At 41.7% G+C, this 21,422-nt stretch overlaps 1 protein-coding gene across 1 annotated transcript; it reads right to left on the minus strand.

Moving 5' to 3' along the window:
- Window positions 1–252: 252 nt before the first annotated feature.
- Window positions 253–20,847, minus strand: EREG (epiregulin). The gene is made up of 5 exons (XM_043572475.1): window positions 20,260–20,847; window positions 6,697–6,783; window positions 4,099–4,222; window positions 3,329–3,478; window positions 253–1,114 (listed from the first exon to the last, which is right to left on the minus strand). The coding sequence occupies exons 1-5, from the start codon at window positions 20,306–20,308 to the stop codon at window positions 1,033–1,035; spliced, it is 492 nt and encodes a 163-aa protein (XP_043428410.1). The 5' UTR covers window positions 20,309–20,847; the 3' UTR covers window positions 253–1,032.
- Between the last annotated feature and the right edge of the window lie 575 nt (window positions 20,848–21,422).

The raw sequence follows: 21,422 nt of genomic DNA on the forward strand, positions 1-21,422 counted from the left end.
CTCGTGGTTTGTGAGTTCGAGCCCCATGTCGGGCTCTGGGCTGACGGCTCGGAGCCTGGAGCCTGCTTCGGATTCTGTGTCTCCCTCTCTCTCTGCCCCTCCCCTACTCACACTCTGTCTCTCTCTCTCCTTCAAAACTAAACATTAAAAAAAAAATAAAAAAAAAAATCTTAGAATTCTCAAAGTCCCTATGAAAACAAATACTTTTAAAAAGAAGCCCAAATTTTGGCTTCAAGTGTGGATTTTTTTTTCAATTTTCTCATGAACATATGTTTCTCAAGAAACATCGTGAAGCTAGAAAACACCTACTATTTACATAAAAGATGGCATAAAATGAAGTTGTCGATTCCTTTAATGCAAGAAGAATCTGCAGCTGGGTGACTCGTGTCCACAGTTGTGAGCTGGCAGAGGGCACTGTCCACTTGCCCTCCAGGCCAGTCACCATGGAATCAGAGCTGAGGGTAGGGACTGAAGGATACAGCCCTCCTGGGTCTACTTCGTTCCCCGCGTGTAGTGCTTAGCACATGATATAGACTCGCTTCTCCCCAATTCCCATTGCATTAGTGTTTTAATACATGACACAGTGGTGCCACGCCATACATCAAACTGTGATACAGTCAAATCAATTATCGCTCATGTGAGGAGTAGGAAAATATTCACTCGATTTGACCATATATATTTAGGCTTAACAGGAATCTGTCATTTGCTGACCCTTCCTGAGTGATGAACTGGACATCGCTCACTCCTAAGCATTGTGTAGCTGGCAAATGAGCTTTGAAGCTAAAGCATTTGGCCCAGGAAATTATTTCTTACAAAAATAGGACTTCTTTCTATATTATATATTTTGTATACATTATACATTAGCAAATAGTCTGTCAAAAATAAAACAAAAATAAAAAACTTTTCCAAGTATATTAAAAATGCACCATTGTTGACTTAACACATGATCCAACATAAATATTATTAATAAAATAGGAATATTAACATAGTCAGGCACGCTGCGCATCCCTGCCCATAGCTGGACGGCAGCATTCAGACTTGTGGCAAAGCTGGATCCCCTGACGTCACCCTTTCGTATTCCTTCTTTGGTTCTTTACTCTTTTGATTTCTGTACCTAGAAATATTCAGAAATTGAAACTGTTAGCACTGTAGTTAACAGTGAGAAGAACAAAGTATGCTAACAAAACAAACCAACATATGGACTCAAAAGAAACATCAGCACAGTGTTTCCAAAATGACAAAAGTCAACAGATTTAGGTTGGGCAAGAGAAAAAAAAAAGAGGGAGAAGGGGTAGTATTCTGTGGTCAAACAATTTGGGGAGGAAATGATGAAACACAGTTAAAGGACTCTTCAGAGGTTTTAACATGTCCTGAAAATTACAAAATTCCAGGAAAGCATGTGACCATATTTAAGCCTGGGTGTTTTATTCTCTGTCTCTCTTTCTCTTTCTCTCTCATTTCTGTTTCTTTCCTTTCCCTTCTTTCTCTCAATCTCTCCCTCTGTCTTTTCTTCCTTCTTTTTTCTTCCTTCCTTCCTTCTTTGCTTCCCTCCCTCCCTCCCTCCCTTCCCTTTCTTCTTTTTCCCTTCCCTTCCCTCCCCTCCCTTCCTTTCTCCTTCCTTCCTTCCTTCTTTCCTTGGTTCTTTCGTTCCTTCCTTCCTTCTAGAAAACTAGTATGTGAATACCATACTACATCATTACATTCTATCCATCACATTGATACAATGTTATCACCAAAAGCAATTAGAATAACTTATTATTTATCAAGCACTAATTAGTGGCTGACAATGCCCTAAGTGCTGTACATTCATTACTCATTCTATTCTCACATTCTCACATTGCCATTATCATCCTCCTTTTATAGATGATGACAGTGAAATACCAATGGGTTACATAAGGTCAAGTTCTGCCAGCTAGGATTCAGAATCTTCATTCATTCATTCGTTTGTTCAAGCTATCCTCCTAATATTTTGAATCCATTTTCTACCCATTTCGGAGATGGGGCATGTAGCCTTGAGGAAACTGCACGTTTATGCTTAGTGGAGGAATACAATTTGAAAGCTTTTGTTTAGACACAGACACAGTTCTGCCACTTGCCAACTATAGGAGCGGAGGCATGTCAAATGACCTCTCTAGGTCTCATTTCCCCAATCTTTATAAAGGAAAGGATTGTAGTCAAAGATCTTTTAGGGGTATTTCAGTTTTAGTAGAGTTCAGATCTGTGATCATAACTAATTAGGAAGGCGTTTTAATTTGATGAATACTTAGAATCAATCATGGGCAAAATAAATTTAATCTTATAAAAGTAGCACGCTTCCCGACCTTCAAAAGTAGAAGCACATTGCTTTCAGCAAACAAACAGAATGACATCCACTCAGATCTTCACTGAAAAATTTGTACCAGCTCCAAAATAAGAAGGATTTCATGGAGACAGTTCAAGGCAGCTGTTATTAACTAATTCACACTGTTCCCAGACCCTGGTCTTAAACCCCAAAACACAACCAACAGTCTGATACACTGTCAGTAATTTCAAAACTCATTGTATTTTTTTTTTTCTCAGTGATCAGCCTCTGTCAGTATAGTATTATACAACAGGGTGGGGTGTCACTGTTCTGGGAGACGGGAAAAGTAACCTCTTAACAACTGTCTGGAAATTCCTGTCTACAGGTCTGCCTTAAACTTTAAAATCCTAAGCCTCTAGGGTTATTAATTTACAAAGCACATGCTTTATGAAACACAAAATTTAACCTAATAATTGAATACAAATGGTTAAACATAACATTGACATTATGCCTTATGGTTCCTTTAACATGCATGATAATACTCAATGCTGAAAATGGTCCTGTCATTAATGTAGGAGATTTCTATCTGTATATTATAGAAGAAAGAACTGATACTCTAAGCTTGGCTTGTACAGCTTATAGAGACAATAAATAGCAGAGCTAATATTAGAGTCAAATCCATATGATCTGCCACGGAAACTTCTTTTTTGTAAATATCATCAGTGGGGGCGCCTGAGTGGCTCAGTTGGTTAAGCCTCAAACTTTGGCTCAGGTCATGATCTCACAGCTTGTGAGTTCTAGACCCACAAAGGGCTCTGTGCTGACAGCCCAGAGCCTGAAGCCTGCTTCAAATTCTGTGTCTCCAACTCTCTCCGCCCCTCCCCCCTTAGAAATAAATGTTTTAAAAAATTAAAAAAATACGTATCATCTGTGCAGAGTCCATCGTATCCCTCTAAATAACACTTTGTCCATAGTCTTACCCAGTTTTTTAGCCTGCATTGTATAAACATAATACGTAGAAGCAAAGTGCAGAAACCACCGGCTTACCATCTGCAGAAGTAGTATATGGAACCGGCAACGATGACGAGAAACAAGAAAACGAGAATCACAGTCAAAGCGACATATTCTTTGCTCAAGGGCTGTTGGACGGTTAAAAAGAAGTGCTCGCAGCGGACCCCAGTGTAACCCACTTCACACCTACAGGAACATGGGAGAGAAAGATCGGTTATTTAAAAAAGAAATTATCATTAAGAATTCGTTTTGTAAGGAGTCGTCTCACACTGTGATACGGGAAACCAACGAGGGTTGCTGACAGCTGTAAAGAGGAATTCAAAGACTGGCCTCAGAGCCGGGCCCACATTGATATCAGAGCTCCACACAGCTCTCAGCTTAACTGTGGTGCTAAGTGACAGGCTGGCCCAGCTGCCAGGGTGGCTGACAACCCACAAGGGGGTTTGGAAAGTTTTCGTAGGGTGGAGGTGCATTTTGTCTTAATCAGTTCAATCAATCCTTAAAACAGGGGCTGATGTAGAAGTCCAGTGGAAAGACTAAAAGCAGAACCACCTTCATGGTCTATGAGAAGGAGGCATCAAAGCCTACCCGACTCTGTACCCTGGAAATATTGGTACAATTTGAGAGCTACTGTTTCTTCCAGAACTTAAAAAAAAAAACATGCTTAATAACGTTACTAATAGCACATATAACTGCATGCTAATAGTATGTATAAACTACAGCCCCTGGAAACACATCAACTTCAAACAATTTAAAAAAAAAAAAGAGTATACGTCTAAAAAACACTTTTTTTTTTTGCGTATTACCTGCAATAATTTTCACTCATGTCCACCAGGTAGATGCACTGCCCATGCAAACAGAAGCCATTCATGTCAGAGCCACACTTTGTTATTGACACTTGAGCCACACGTGGATTGTCTTCTGTCTGAACTGTGAAGGAAATGGAAAGTTGGGTATATTCCGCTGCCTTCTTCGAAGCATGAATCACCCTTTCATATAGTCATTGCTGAGCTATTGTAGCAAAGCAGGGCAGGTACTAATCAGTCGAGGAGACTTTTCAGGATTAAGTCCCTCTAGTTATCACAGTTCCTAGGCCAGTAAACAAACATTTGACCCCTAAGGAGAAGGACCAACAGACTAAACAAACAAAATAAGACCTAGGCATCTAATTCACAAAGGATAATCTTGAAGGATAGAAAAGGAAAGTTTACGACACACAAAAATCATTACCCTCCAACGTTATTCACTTAACCCAAATGTGTCTGATGTTTTTCAAATCTCAAAATAATTCTGCAGTTCATTACTCCAAACGCAACTGCAAACTGAAACCATTAATTAGTTCAAGAGAGCAAAGTTTTAGAGTGGGTTTTCTTTATTTTATTTATTAACTAACTCACACTGTTCCCATACCCTGGCCCTAACCCTAAAACACAGCCAACAGGCTGATATACCATCAGTAGTTTCAAAACTCATTGTATTTTTTTTCTCAGTAATCAGCCTCTGTCAATACAGTATTGTACGACAGGGTGGGGTGTGAGTGTTTTGGGGGAGTGCAAAAAAGTCAAAGATCTTTTAGGAAGGCATGTTTTGGTGTATACTCCCAAATTTTTGAGGGTACCATCAAAGAAATCAACCAAAGCCTCCCCAACATCTGTAACCATGAGAACTGAACTAGACAAATTTTGACTTCCAAATGCCCGGGGCTGGGCAAACACAACAGTGAAAATAGAAGCCTTTTTAGAAGTAGTGTTGCAACCTGTACGTAAAATTCATTTTAGGATTTTTAGTTACTGAAATGTGAAGGATGCTTATGAAATAATCAAACAATAGCATCCTGATTGTAATACTCCTGCTGAAAGAAATAAACAAGCAAACAATAACAAAAAAAGGGAGGGAGGCAGACCAAACTTCTAAAGAGTCCAGTGATGAAGGAAGAAAAGAGAACAGAAATACTAATCCAAAGGAATGCATACGTCCCAATGTTGATAGCAGGGCTATCTACAATTGCCAAACTATGGAAACAGCCCAAGTGTCCATCGACTGATGAATGGATAAAGATGCGGCATACACACACACACACACACACACACACACACACTGGAGTGTTACTCAGCCATAAAAAAGAATGAAATCTTGCCATTTGCAGCAACGTGGACGGAGCTAGAGGCTATCATGCTAAGTGAAGAAAGTCAGTCAGAGAAAGACAAGTACCATATGAATTCACTCATATGTGGGATTTAAGAAACAAAACAAATGAGCAAAGGGAAAAAAGAGAGAGAGAGAGAGGCAAACCAAGAAACAGACTCTTTATACAGAACGAACTGATAGGAGGTGGGTGGGGGATGGGCAAAATAGGTGGTGGGGATTAAGGAGGGCACTTGTGATGAGCACTGAGTGTTATAGGGAAGTACTGAATCACTATATTGTACACCTGAAACTGATCTTACACTGTATGTCCACTAACTGAAATTTAAATAGAAACTTAAAAAAAAAAAAAAAAACCTAAATAGTGGAGGCATAACAAAAAGGAGGGTAAGAGAGAAGGTAAAATTATTGTGGGAAATACCCTGGTTCCTCAGGATAACCTTCGACTCAATATTCAGACTGAGTCTAAAGTAGAGCTCTCTTGAACCACATCCAGAGTCCTCAGGGGTCCCCGAGGAAAATAGACTATGCATGACTTCTCTCTGTGTTCCTATGCCTATGCACAGTGTTTGGCATGTATTAAGTACTCCATAAATATTTTCTGAATGAACGTTGTAACTGAAAGAAAGGACATCATTTGTTCCTTTTACAAAAAAATAACAAAATATATTGATTATCTACTGTGTACCAGGTTAAATTTGCCTACTTTGCCTGGGATCTAATCTCTAACAATGGTTTCACAGCAAAGTTCTAGGGAATGGCCAAAGGGCATCTGATTTTCCTTGTCCTATCTCTTTAAGATCTACTCATTCCAGAGAACTAGATGCCCACTCCCTCTCCCACCAGTTATTCTTTTATATCGTTTTTCCAGATCTAGTTCATAAATAAGGTGCTAAAAAAATTATCAGTATTATTATTTAAAAGTTTATTTATTTTTGAGAGAGAGAGAGAGAACACAAGTGAAGGACGGACAGAGAGAGAGAGGGTGAGAGAGAATCCCAAGCAGGCTCAGTGCTGTCAGCACAGAGCCCGACTCAGGGCTGGATCCCATGAACCAGGCGATCATGACCTGAGCTGAAAGCAAGAGTCAGACGCTCAAGTGACTGAGCCACTCAGCAACCCCCCCCCACAATTATTTTGTTAACACAGAAGCTGTTCCTCTCCCCTTTCTCTACACTGTCACATATTTGTAGTCTTTGAGTTCATTTCTGTTAAGAATGTGTGACCTTCCGGGGCAGCACTGGCAAAGCCGGGCTCACCTAAAGCTGTACAGTTATCTTCGGATTCTCCTGGGATGCATGAAGGAATCACGGTGGTGCCGAAAACTGCTTGGAGAAGATGGCAACCTAATAACGGGGGGAAACCAAATATATAAACAGTGCTTCAAAAAAAGAAAGCTTGATCAGAGTTTCATGTAACCACACTACTTATAGGGTTGTTTTAATGATTTCAAGAATTTGATCCATTGAAACCATAAAAGAAACTGATTTGTAAAAACAGGAAATAATTGAAAATCAATGAGCCCCCAGCTCTCGGTCTAGGGGTAAAAACCTTGGCATGACATTCCTAATTTCAGATTTGCCCTGTTCCCAGGGTCAAAGACCTGATTTTGAAATTTGATTTCCTAGAAGCTTAGCAACAGAAATTGTAGAGACTTTCCACTATTTTGCTCCATGATGTGTTTGGAGCAATGCTCCAAGATAGAGCTTATTACACACGCATACACACACACACACACACACACACACACACACAAAGGCTTAACTGACAATCAGTTTCTATTTACAGTAACAACTAAACAGGACTCTCAACCATCGATATGTTCCTTTGTTGATTTAAGTGCCCAGCTTACTGTTTGCATTGTATTATGCACAAAAGTAGATTTTAATTAATAAAATGTAATCTAAGTAAAGCCAGAATCTATCTTATCTAACGTGGGAGCGAACATACACGCTAGATGAACCACTGAGCCCTAGAATCCAGTTTCTGTCAGCCCAGTAAAAGTTTGAACAAGGCATTTCATCGTGTGTCCCCACTTGATAGGCCAATGTTCGAAAACAGGCTCTGGAATGACTTAAGTAGTTTCTGAATTCCATAGAAAGTGTGAGAAGAGTCCTTTCCATTGCACAGATGTTTACTGAAGAGGGTTTAGCTGCTTCTGTCAGGACTCAGGCATTTGCACTTCACCCCTCTTTCTAGGCTAGACGAGTAACTTATATAGTAAATACTAATGGTGGTGATGCAGTTGTGGATAGCAGTTAACATTTCTTGAGCATGTACTATATGCAGGCGTGGCTCTTGTCCTCTTTATCTATATTATCTCATTTAATCCACCCAGTGACTCTTTGAAGAAGCTACTACTGTTATCCCCACTAAGCCTATGATAAAACTGAGACTTAAGGAGTTTAAGTAACTTTCCCAAGGGTACATAGCAATGTTGTTAATGGGCCACATTATAGAACCTGGAAAGGGGCAATGATACAGACATCACACAGACAAACCAGGGTAAATATGATTGAAGCAGAGTATTTTACTGCTCTAGGGAGGCAACCAAGTGTGATGGAAAGGCAATCCTGGGGGAAAACTTGGGTTATGTGATTTTGGACAAATTAATTAGTTTCTCCGGCTCTAGATTTCCCCCACCTTACAGAGTTTGGGGGCGAATTAAATTAAATGATCTTTTTCCAAAATGCCTAACACACCAGAGACTCTCACAAATGTTCCAGGATACTCAGGGTCTAGCCTCTAGTTTTAGCAGTATGTGTGCGTAGTGCCCTCTCCTGGTCTATAACAAGATTACAAATCTCTTTGTAATTTGATATTTTAAAGTATGATTTAATCCAAGTAATAAAAGATCTTATCTTATTTTTTTTCTCGATCAGAGGAGACATGGATATGTTAAACATACTGCATATTATTGCTAAAAACTACATTACACATCTGCATCATAGCTTCTAATTTCATAAGTTTCAAACTAGACCCTTAGAACAATCCTATGAAGTAGTTAGTAGCCCCCCCAAATTTAACATCAGGGAAGTTAAATTAAATGTCTTGTCCAAGACCGATTACATAGTAAGCGTAGAAAATAAGAGTTGGAATCTATGTTTGGACAGCAAGTCTCATAATCTTCCAATGATTTGACAATGCCTTTTTTGAAAAGTTTAGAACTATCTCCTTCCCACCCCATATTTCTCCTACAATATAAATAACTGCTTCAGTTGCTCATAAAGGAAAAAAAATCATCTTTCTTAAATAACAAAAAACTCCTAAAGTCTGGATTTCATTGTCATTTGAACAGAGATAGAAAAAGATAATTTGTTCCACACAGATTTTTAATATTTATTTTTGGGAGAGAGAGAGAGAGAGAGAGAGAGAGAGAGAATGCACTCGTGAGGGAGGGGCAGAGAGAGAGGGACAGAGGATCCAAATGGGCTCTGTGCTGAGGGGCTGGAACTCGGGATCCCTGAGATCATGACCTGAGCTGAAGTCAGACGTTTAACCGACTGAACCACCCAGGTGCCCCTCTCTATATATCTCTTTATGAAGAATGAGCCATCATCTAGGCCAGCTTTGTTCCACTTCTCAATATAATTTGGCCATGCATTTTCCTATGGCAGAATTAAACCCTTTAACTTATACAGTCCGCTCAACACAAACAGGAGCTCTAGCTGTGTGTTTTTACATTCTTGGTGCCGGTCTTCCTCCATGCTTCTTCATCTGAGGAAGGCTTTGGAGAAAACGTTACCAGTGCTCCTACCAAGAACTTCGCCCGTCAGCCCCATCCACCGTGCAAACACACATTGGAAGCTCATTTCTCTATCCTTTGTGGAAATCAGAAACTAGCCTTTCCTGTTTGGATCTGCTTACACCTGCAATCTGCAACTATTATAGAATTCAGCTAATTGTTTTGGGGTGTTGCTTCTTAGTCTTTTTTTTTTTTTAAGGTTTTTAGTAGTTGTTAGTTTTTCCACTGTTGGAAACTTTGTTCCACCTGGTCAGGCCACAGGTGACATATTTGTCCTTGTGAATTAAAGAATGTTCAGTGCAGGGCGTGTCTCCACAAAAACTGGGCTCTGGTAACCTGTGACGCTCCCTTGGACATCGTCCACCGCTCGGGATGGTTTCTGCGAGACTAGCTCTCGCTGCATGAATTGAACATCCGGGTCTTTTACAGACGAACTGGTAAATAATTTTAAATGCTTTCCTCAAATGAAAGACTGCAGCTCCATCATGGATGTACATAGCCAAGAAAATAGCAAAATTGGTTCTAAAGCTGTGTCCCTCTGCATAGCTCTGTTTCTTTGAAAGAATGATTCTCGAGCTTCTGTCAAGTTCGTCTCTGCTCCAGGCCCTTGCAAACTCGAGTAGGTGGAGCTGATCAAAATATTTAAAAAGGGAACCCATGGAGAAGTCTGATATCCACCACCTTGTCACCCTTAGGAAACACTACTCATTACTTCAAAGTCAGACAGGGAAGGAATAGACGCTAAAGTCATATACATACATTTCCTTATCTTACAGGGTTATTCCCTGCCGTTAGTGTTATTTGAACAATGATGGTCTATGATTCTATTGCAAATATTGTATTTGAGTTTTTGATTCTTGACCATGGGTCTCTGCTAAGAAAATAATTCACTAGGATATTAAGGATTTTGGATAGTGTCAGTGTGTCCAGAAAACAGATCTGGTGACAAGCCGTACGTCGGTAACTGAAGTATAGAGGAACTGCGTGCAAGGTGGGATGGGGCAGACGATCTGTAAACTCAAAACGGTCTCTTGGCACTCTGTTTCAAGAAATGCAAGGAAAGTCAAATTTCCATCAGAGGCTATTATTTCTGTCAAATTTCCCAAATGAGTTTTAGGAATTTGATGCACACCTGCTCCTCTCTGTACCTTCACCTTTCAGAGATTGTGTTTCAATGAAATCTCGAAGGTGCCAGCAGGAAGTGGTGTAGGTGATTCACAGGATACAAATCACCTCTACTCAGTGAGTCAGGGCCGAGCCCACATCCTTACACAATATTGGGGCACCGTGCGTGGGAGAAGAAGTTTGAGGATCATTATCTGAATGGGGGTAGCACGAAATGCCATGGGCCCTGAGGCGCTAAGAAGTGCTTGCCCAACAGTCAGGAGGAACGCCAGATGTAGAAAATGTCTTTCTTACTGCATGGGGTTTCCTTCACCTTGCTTCCTTACGGCTACACCGAGGGGCTCAATTAAAAGGAGGCTGGGATTTGGGGATTGGCTGACCAAGCCGATACTGCAAAGTCAAGGGCAATTCTCCAGGAGAAAATGGCTTTCCTGAATAGCAATGAAGCAAAGAAAAATGACCCCAAATAAAATGAGGTAGGTTACAGAATGAAAGAAATCATCTTATTTTCCCAATTTAACCTTTCATAATATTTAGACCAGAACGGTAAACTCATAATGAATCATGATATTTGCCCATCCCAAGCAGGTATCAAAATCCGCTTTGTTCACGCTTTTGGTGTGGTCACGTGCCTACCCTGCTCACGGACTGTTAGTTTTGTACCTTCTTCCATGGCAGTCTATAATTTTAGAATTTGTCTGTAACATGGTAGGCTTGTTAGGTCTTGTATAATTTCAAAGAGTGAAAATGCTTTCACCATTTCCAGATGCCTTGTTGTTTAAAATTAAAATTTACTATTAGATAAGGTGTGGCTTCACCTTGGCTAAAATAACTATAAACTCTTTATCATGTCAGATCCCAAAAAGAACTCTGTCAGTATTTTTGAACATAGTCTCCTTCCCAGAGAACTACATGAAAAGAGAGAGAGACAGAGGGAATATAAACCTTGCCTTTTTCCAGAAATCATTCTCTTCCTACAGCTTTTCAGTGCTAACCTCATAACTAAGCTTCATTAAAAAATAAATGTAGGGGTGCCTGGGTGGCTCAATCGGTGGGGTGTTCGACTCCAGCTCAGGTCATGATCTCGCCATTCATGAGTTCGAGCCCTGCGCTGGGCTCTGTGCTGACAGCTCAGAGCCTGGAGCCTGCTTCAGATCTGTGTCTCCCTCTCTCTCTGCCCCTCCCCTGCTCTCACTCTATCTTTCTCAAAAATAAATAAACATAAAAAAATAATAAATGTAAAAACCAACTATAACTGTTCAAATAAACAGGATGAAACCAGAAGTTGATACATAATAACAAGTTACAAATAAGTATTTTTTTTAAGTTTATTTATGAGAGAGAGAGAGAGAGAGAGAGAGGAGGGGAGAAAGGGGGAGAGAGAGAAAGAATCCTAAGTAGGCTCCATGCTGTCAGCACAGAGCTCAATGTGGGGTTCAATGTCATGAACTGTGAGATCATGACCCGAGCCAAAACCAAGAGTCAGGAACTTAACCGACTGAGCCACCCAGGTGCCCCAAATTAGTATCTCTTTTAATTTTGAGTCTTAAAAGGTCGCCATAGGATCTTCCTTGCCAAATGCAAGAAAAGATTTATTAGGCCATGCTTTTTAATTCATAGGCATGAAATAACACTCGTTAATTCTAGTAGTAATTCCTAAATCATACTTCAATGTTCTCATATATTTTAGTCATCATACAATACCATACTTAAAGCTATTCAGTTGAGAAGCAGTGAGTTAAAATGTGAAGGTATAGTTTACTTCACCCTAAAAATGGATTTAAAGATGAATATCTTATTCACAATGGAAGTATTCTCATAATGCAGGAGAATGCATATCAACTCTTGTGGAAAAGGTACAATTTATACTAACCTGGGTGTTTGGAATTTTTTGATGAAGAGCTCTAAATGTGGGACTTGCATTCCTTAAAAGCCAAAGTTTTGGGGTGCCTGGGTGGCTCAGTCGGTTAAGCGGCCGACTTTGGCTGAGGTCACGATCTCGCGGTCCGTGAGTTCGAGCCCCGTGTCGGGCTCTGTGCTGACAGCTCAGAGCCTGGAGCCTGTTTCTGATTCTGTGTCTCCCTCTCTCTCTGACCCTCCCCCGTTCATGCTCTGTCTCTCTCTGTCTCAAAAATAAATAAACGTTAAAAAAAATTTTTTTTAAAAAGCCAAAGTTTCATCTCTAGAGTATTCCAAATCTCCTATTGAAACTATTTTTTTTCTTTAAGTTGTTACGTGGGAAGTATTTTTATGACCCTGTCTGCCTCTACTCCCTTTCATCTTACTTCTCACACCTATCCCTACTGATCCAATTCAGAAATGTAAATTACTATCACATTACTGTCTCAGAAGAAAGACCTCGGAAAGGAACAACCGTCTGTACTCTATAACTGTTCGCCATGAGCCTTCTTTTCATTATGGCCATATTATGGCCTGAAGCTTTGAATGCTTAACGGCGTTTTTAGAAGCACATTGGCTATCATAGCATTCATTCTTTATAGATGCCTACTGGCAAAAATGAATTTGCCAAAACACAGAGCTTTTATAAGTGACCATCAAGAAAGAAAGGAGAGAACAAATACATAAAAGGTAATTTTTAAAGCCTCAAAGTTAATTATACTTCATGCACAGGAACTGTGTAATGTAAGCAGCACATAGAAGCTGCTAAGAAATTTTATTTTGTGAAAATACATTTTTTTTTTTTGGTTAACTTGGGGGACTTCAACTTCAGTGAAAAGCCCATTTGCATCGGTAGTGTGATAGGAAGGTGGAAAGGGCTTAGTTATACTCTATAAATGGAAAAGCAGGGGGTAGCTTACTTACTTTTAGTAACCATATATGTCAAATTCCATAAATATTGAGATTTTTCTCTATGCAAGAGATTGGACAAAATGCTGACAGGAAAATTAATGCAAAAGACATAGTTTCTGTCCTCAACAGAGTTAATAGGCTAGAGACCTGGTGGGGAGAAGCAAGGAGAGAAGTGAGAGGTGATGCCAAGTTCCTGAAAATACCAAGGATGGTGATGCCATTAAAAGAGTAGAAAACATAGGCAGGGCAACAGTTTGTGGTGGCATTTGCAGCTAGGGGGCATGAAGGGGAGACACAATGAATAAAGGAATTTGAGATCGTATTTCATATATTACCTGTTTTTATTTATGAGGCATTTGGGAATACAGTTCTTTTTTTAAAGTTTGTTTATTTATTTTGAAAGAGAGAGAGAGAGAGGGAGGGAGAGGGAACACGAGCAAGAGAGGGGCAGAGAGAGAGAGAGATTGAGAATCCAAGCTGGCTCCACACTGTCAGCACAGAGCCCAAACCCATGAACCACAAGATCATGACCTGAGCCAAAGAGTCAGAGTCTGATACTCAACTGACTGAGCCACCCATGTGCCCTGGGAATATAGTTCTTAGATAAAAGAATAAGAATGGATTTGTGGAGTCTATTTGAAAGTCATATGTGGAAATACGACCTTTAAAGGCATAGGAGTGATTCAGACGTTCCAAGGTAAATCACATGGAATGGAAAATAATAGCACTTTGGGAAATGGGTGATGAGGAATGGATAGAAATGGCCAAGAAAACTGGAGAAAAAAAATAAGTTCAGTGTTGTGGGATCCAAGAGAGCACTGAGTTTTAAAAGGAGGCATGGGGTGGTCCGCAACACAGTGATTGTAGAAAGTCATTCATCATGATGAATGGCTCCATCGTAAATAAGATTCACCTTTATTCAACGCAACTCGTGCTAAATCAGCAATAAAAATTGCTAACTGGATTTTTTTTTAAACACCAGCATTGATTTTGTATTTGCACCTACCATTAATATTAATTTTACTTGTCTTGGCAACTCGAGCACTAATTCAAACTGTGAATTATGAGTGGCAATGTGTTATAGCAATGGAAAATACATTAAGCTTGTGGTTCTCAACCTGGAGTAATATTGTCACCTGGGGAACATTTGGCAATGTCTGGAGACATTGTTGTCACAACTGCGTAGGTGCTACTGACATCTAGTGGGTAGAGACCAGAGTTGCTGCTCAACTCCCTGCAATACACAGGAGAGCCCACAACAAAGAATTAGCTAGTCCATACTGTAAATAGAGCCAAGGCTGAAAAAAACCCCTGCACTAGACCTGTTAGGTATGGAGTCCACCTCTAGCTCAGATAATACTTTTATCCCACTGTAGCTCCTGCAACTGAGTTTCCTTATCTCTGAAAACAGAGACCTAAGGAGTGGAGTGGACTGGGGAGGGGGTGGGAGGAGATGGACCTTTTAGATTACTCTAAGGTTCCTTTCATTTCTAAAACAATACTTCTCTTTCTCTTACTAACTATCCATCATCCAGTCATATACTGCTCAGTCCCTCTCTCTTGTTCTCCCTCTCTCTCTCTCTCTCTCTCTCTCATACACACACACACACACACACACACACACAGTGCAGATATACTTAAATTTTATTAGGTATACCGTCAGTGAACACAGACTATATTAAGTGTTAGAAATGAGAAAAATAGGGAAGAAAAAATACTAAACTTTATTATTAAACACACTGAATTTTCAAAAACTATTGCATAGTCTCCAAATATTTTGCTTCTCAGACACATTTTCAAAAGACAGCTTCGAGTTCGACACATAGTGATGAGAACTTTGAATAAAGTACCATCCTAATCGTCCATCCAACAAACCTGTACTGAGTGTTGAAAATAAGTCAGTCATGAAGTGGATGGTCAAAGAGGAACACGGTACCAGTAAGGCGACTTGGGGCTGACACAGACTTACAATGGGACTTAAAAAGGGCAGGACCCAGGATGGGCGTGGTGCAAAGGAGGCAGAGGTAGGTGGCACATTTATTTTGGAGTGGTGGGAGAAAGGAGGAGGGGGGTAACTGAGAAGGTTTGATACTTCTCTCCAGTCTTTTTTTTTTAAGTTTATTTATTTGTTTTGAGAGAGAAAAAGAGAATATGAGCGAGGGAGGGACAGAGAGAGGGGGAGAGAGAGAATTCCAAGCAGACTCCGTGCCACCAGCACGGAGCCCGACATGGCACACGAACCATGAGATCACGACCTGAGCCCAAATCAAGAGCTGGAGGCTTAACGGACTGAGCTGCCCAGGTGCCCCACTTCTCTTCAGTCTTAAAAGGTGAGTAAAGCTTTCGCCAAAAGGGAAGTGTGAGCTGGGGCACAGTAGAGGGCACAGCATATTCAAGCATGGAACCTTACACACTGGGTTACTCACTTCTTTTTAAGTCTGTTTTCTCACTTGAAAACTGGGAATATTAATACATTTCCCAGCCTAAAGGGAGTTATTGTAAGGATGCAACGAGGCTTTTTCTAAGAAAGCACTTGATGATGGTGATAATGGTGATAACAGCTCTAATTTTAAAAGTGCTTTTTATTATTTTATAATATCATCAGAGTAATTAGATTTGTATACAATTACCTGACAACATAGCTGCTATGATCTCCATTTTACAGATGAGAAAACTGAGGCTCAGAGAGGAATAAATCTTTCTGAAAGTATGAAATAAAGGAACAGAGGTATGGAAACTGTCTTCCATACACAATGTCTCTTGACTCAAAACTATAATATTTGACATATGTAAACATGTGTGTGTTTATATATAAGTATGAGAGGGGGGCTTTTTCCCCTCCTTGGGGGAAAGTTATGTTTATATTCAGGAGATATATATATATATATACACATATATATATGTGTGTGTGTATACATATATATATATCAGAATATATATCAGATATATATATCATATATATCAGAATATATATCAGATATATATCAGATATATATATCATATATATATCAGATATATAACATATATATATATTTATATCAGATATATATATATCAGAATATAACTCAGTTATATTCAGGAGGAGTTATATTTAACTCACTTTCATGCCTCAAATTTAAAATTCAGGATTTTGGGGCGCCTGGGTGGCTCAGTCGGTTGAGTGTCTGACTTGGGCTCAGGTCATGATCTCGCAGTCTGTGAGTTCGAGCCCCGCGTCGGGCTCTGTGCTGACAGCTCAGAGCCTGGAGCCTGCTTCATTCGGATTCTGTGTCTCCCTCTCTGTCTCTCTGCCCCTCCCCTGCTCATGCTGTCTCTCTCTCTCTCTCTCTCTCTCTCTGTCAAAAATAAATAAACATTAAAAAAAATTTTTTTAATTCAGGATTTTGACCTAAGAAATTAAGGGTTAACATTTTTTTCCATGACAATTATCAAAGCATCTTGTATATTGTAAATAGTAGCCTGGTTAACGAAATCATGACTTTAACCTAGAATGTCACTGAATCTTCATTGGCCCTATCATTAGACACCCAATTTTACATAAACCGTATCACCAGAGGACACGGAGTCTGTTACGTTACTTCATTTTTTGCAAAGGTTCCAGAATTGCCATGCCAAGGTGATGGCTGCGAGGATCATTCTCCCTAAGAATCCCTCCTATTACAGCTTTGGGGAATCTTCCCATTCTCGTCCAAAGCAATGGTCCCCACGGCAGTTGCAGCCATGTTACTTAGGCAATTTGCGTAGGCCAATACCCAGAGCGAAGACTGACAGGTGTGGAAACCACACCTTCACTTCCAGTCTCTGTGAAGGGGATTTCTTCCATGTCATTTGCATCTCTCAGCTTATCATGAACTAGGAAATGGAAGATTCTTGGGCAAAAAATGGACAGAAGGCATTCAAGTTCATTTTTTCCAAAACGAGTTGGTGCGTATTGTACTTTTTTCTTCCAAGGAAGTATGTTTATTTTCTCACTGTTGGCAGAGATGTGCTATAGATTAGATTAGATTCCATCTTAGTTCCTTACTGGTATTATGTTAAATTCACTATAATATAAAAAGATACCGGGAATGAAAAAAGGCATAAGTATGCTTCTCCTTACCTATACGTCTAGGTACATGCAGAAATAAGGCCTCAGTTGATTGGTATAATGACTCCTTGGGAATAAAAGTCATTTCCTAGAAATTGCATTCATTAAAGATGCTGAATGTCGGGTAAGTAAAAATTCAACATATTTTAGCACCACTTAAGAAAACAGTGACATGTTTTCTGGGCTTGATTTTGAGTGACACCTTACAGATACCATCTTTGTACATATGCTTGTCCCGATAACGGATTCTAAGACTTGGGGCAGCCTCCAGACTACTCTGAAACATCTTTATTAGAACCTGTGATTTTTATTATGCTCCTGATGATCCTGAGACCCTCTGGCTCCTCCCACATCGCTCCCCAAAGACCATGCCATTGACTATCATCTCTAAGTCCTTGTAAGGTATTTGACTTCACTTAGGGTTAGTCTCTTCATTTGTCACAGGGCTAATCACACCTACCTCACAGAGTGATTTTAAGGAATAAATGAGATGATTGTGCATAAAGCACTCGACACACAACGTGGTAGCATTTGGTAACTGTCCGTATCTTTCCCAACTCCTGGATTTGGGCCCCCGTGCTGAACCACACACCCCAATTACCCAAATTGTTTATATGGTAAGATGATGGAGGAAGGCAGACAGGTGATGCCAATACTCAGGCAGTTCAGAAACTCTCAGGGTCAACAGGAAAGATCCGAGACGAGCCAATGTCTCACTGAGACGTGTGCTGCTTATATTTTCAGGAAAGAATGCTTATTCTGCTCAATTCTCTGTCGTTGTGCAGTGAAGTAGGACTAAACTATCTTAGAGATGGCATTCGGGAACATGCTCAAAAGCGCATCTGGGTATCAGTGAAAATGCCGGATTTTAGATTAAGAGCCTTTCTAAACATTAGCTGCAGAACTCAAGATAAAAATTTCTCCTCTTTGTTCTGGGCCAATCACAAGATTAGAAATGATAGTTCAGCTCTAAAACGGCAGATTACTTATAAATGTGTTATCTAGTTTGGGGAATCTCAACCATGTACTTAGTATTGAGTAAGCTAAAAGTGCTGACAAATCCAGGTGTGACCTTCGTCAGTTGAGCCCTGCTTTTCTACAGGAACTTGGGTCACACTTTCCGGGTATATAAAGCAAGAACATCAATATCAAATACTTATAAAATTTAAAAGTAACCAATTGATTGTATGAATGTGTAGCAGTTTAAATCTGCACGTGTTGGAGGCAGAGGATGAAACTGAAGGCATCTATATTTTTTCCACAGTCATACACATACTTTCCACCAAAAAAAGCAGGAACAAAATATTTGCTGAAGTCTGAACTAATCTTTGGAAGAACAGGCATTTGGGAAAAGTATTTCTAGGTAATCTTTCATTGGGGGTGGGAGTCCATTTCAAAAATACCAGGTGGCCTTGTCTTTTGTTACATATGCTTTAGAATAAGACTATCGGACTTGCATACCTGATTAGAGTTTAGAGATATGACAGAGAACTTCAAACAGGAACTTTCCTAGTGGCAGAGAAATATCTAAACAAACTGGGAAAACAGAAACTGACCTAGCTCATTTGGAAATGGGCTTGGCGGCTGATGAAATAGGTGAACTATAATTAAGTAATGCAATAAAGGAGTTAAACACTTTCATGACAACAAAAACACACACAACACACTCTCTAGGTGGGTAGTCACCAGGTTATTCATAGGCTCTTGCTGTCTCAAATTAGAATATTCAATGAGTGGCCCAGAACAGACACTTGCATTGTTCCCAGGCAGCCCTACAGGCGGAAAGAAAAAAAAGCACGGAGCCTTTCTGACCTCTAGGTTCATTTCTAGCTCTAGGAAGACAGTTCCCCTTTCCAATTGTATTTTTTTCACAGACCCTTCAAAGCAAAGATAGCCAAGCCAAATCATTTACTGAGAATCTTCTAGCAAATCACTCTTAGCACAGTTTTGGCAGAAACCACAGACCCAGTTTCTACTTCAGTTCCTAAACTTGTACAAGTAACTTCCAACTATGCATAGTATGCATGTCATTAGGTCTCCCAAGCCCTGAGATAAGGCGTGTCGAAATAATAATTTAACTGTCACATCCTGCATAGGTAGAGTTAATTTGTTAGGGGAATTTGCCCCATTGCAACCCCAGAAGGAATGTGCGGCTGGCAACTTTTATTTCCTTATTAAGGTTTTCCTATACACCTCCAAATCCCTCTTGAAATTTAAGGAATTAGAGAGAAACGATATATTTTTTTTTCAAACCAGAAAGTTTACAAAGGATCCCCTTCGCCCCCTCCCCCCCCCCCCCATCCGCAAGAACTAAATCATCTCAAATAGACAGGCATCCAACTCATCAATTTCAGGCTATGGGGTGCAATAAACAGCAAGAGAAAATTGCCTGACCGGTCTCCCGCAGTGCAGGCTGGGGGGCGTGGGGGTCCAAGGGCTGGAAACAGCTCCAGGACCCGCCCATGTCCCTCCAGCTTCTCGGACGCCAGACCACGTTTTAATTCCGTGGCGCCTGGAGCTCCAGCAAAGCTGCCACCTGCGTGCACCAGCGCCCCCGTGAACAACCAGACATGACAGAGAAAACCGAGGGCGAGACCGGAGGAAAAGCGCTTCTCTCCAAAAGGTCTCTTTTGCCCGGGTCCGGTCTCTACTCCCGCCCTTTGACCCGGTCCCCACCCGCCCCCCTCCAACAAGAAAGAACAGAACTTGAAATGTTAACAGTGCTTTCCCGGCCTCTGGATTTCCAGAACCGGCAACGTTTCTAAAGAAAGAAACAAAAACTTTGCAACGTCGTCTGTGGTCTGTTAGCGAGCTGCATTAATTCAGGCATAACATTTGTGGCAATGGTTAATTCATCGATGAAAGGCGTTTTTAACACCGATATCCCCCTTTCCCATCCCACCCCAATCGGTCCCCGGCTTGAGGACAAGACGGACTCGCGGAACCGCAGACGTCATTTTAAACGGGGTGCACTTCACCCTGGGGGGGGGAGGGGAGGGGGGAGCTCCGGGCTTCAGCGAGCCCCGCGGAGGGGAGGCGCGGGCGGGGTCTTACCCAGGCACAGCAGCAGCGCGGGGACGCGGCCCCCGCGTCGCGCCTCCATTGTCCTTCCCGCGGGGAGCAGGGAGCGGCGGCGCGGGCGCTCGGGCAGGGCAGCGGGCGGCGGCGCGGGGAGAGCGCGGGGCTGCGGCTGGAGCGCGTCGGGGAGCCCGGAGCGGTCGCGCGCCACGGCCGCGTCTCTCTGCCACCCGGTCTGTCCGGCAAGTGAGCTCAGCCGGCCGGCGCTGCCACCTTTATAGTTGTGGGGAGGGCCCTCGGGCCGGAGGACACACTAGCGGGGTGAGGTAGAAAGAGTCCAGAGTTTCATAACAGGTCCGGGGGAGGAGCGGCCGGAGACTGTCCGGATGTCATCCTGTCATCCTCCCTTTCTGAGCACCTGAGAGTGCTTGAGGAATTTAAAAAAAAAAAAAAAAAAAAAAAGCCCTTCTGCTTAGCCGGGGACTACTCCCCAAACTTTTCCATCCCCATCTCCGACCTCTGCGGGAGGAGGTGGGGAGCGTGGACCAGATGGATCGGTTTGCTCGGTGGGGTCACCTGCCCAGGAGCGGATGGTGTTAGCCGCTTGGGTGACAGGCCTAACTTGAATCAAAGTCAGTCTTCCAGCCAGGACTGGCGTTGGTCCAGCGTGCGCTTTTGGAGAGCCGCGCGTGCCAGTGAGTGACTTGTGGTCATCCCTGAGGTTTGTCAGTGGCTCAAGAGTCCTCCTGGCCTGTATTCGCCACTGCCCGGAAGCGCCTTTCGTGTCCCCACTCTCCTTCCCTGCAGCTCCGCTTCCAGCGTGGTGCCGGCATTTACAGCTTCCAAGTCTAGTCATGAACAGAAACCCTAAATGATCCGATCTCTGTCCAGTTTGCTGTCCATCAGGCTGCCGCTTTTGATTTTGCTTCAGCAGATTGCGCCTTAATCCTCTCACTTCCCTCTACAAACTCTGCGTGAGCCACAGACCTGCCGCAGTGTGGACCAAACCAGTCTTTTCAAACTCGGCTTCCCGCTGGTATACCAGACGAATTGTCTCTCAGCTCTGCTGGGCTGCAAAACTCTCCTCCTGCCTCTGCTGATGGGGTCACAGTTTGGGGCAATGACGGCCTTTTACTGGAGCTGGCCAAGTCCTTCTCCTCTTGCTGTTTCTCCAGAAGGGCCTGGACTTCTTGAGCCAA

The sequence above is a fragment of the Prionailurus bengalensis genome, chromosome B1 (genome assembly GCF_016509475.1).
Source record: "Prionailurus bengalensis isolate Pbe53 chromosome B1, Fcat_Pben_1.1_paternal_pri, whole genome shotgun sequence".
Lineage (NCBI taxonomy): Eukaryota > Metazoa > Chordata > Mammalia > Carnivora > Felidae > Prionailurus > Prionailurus bengalensis.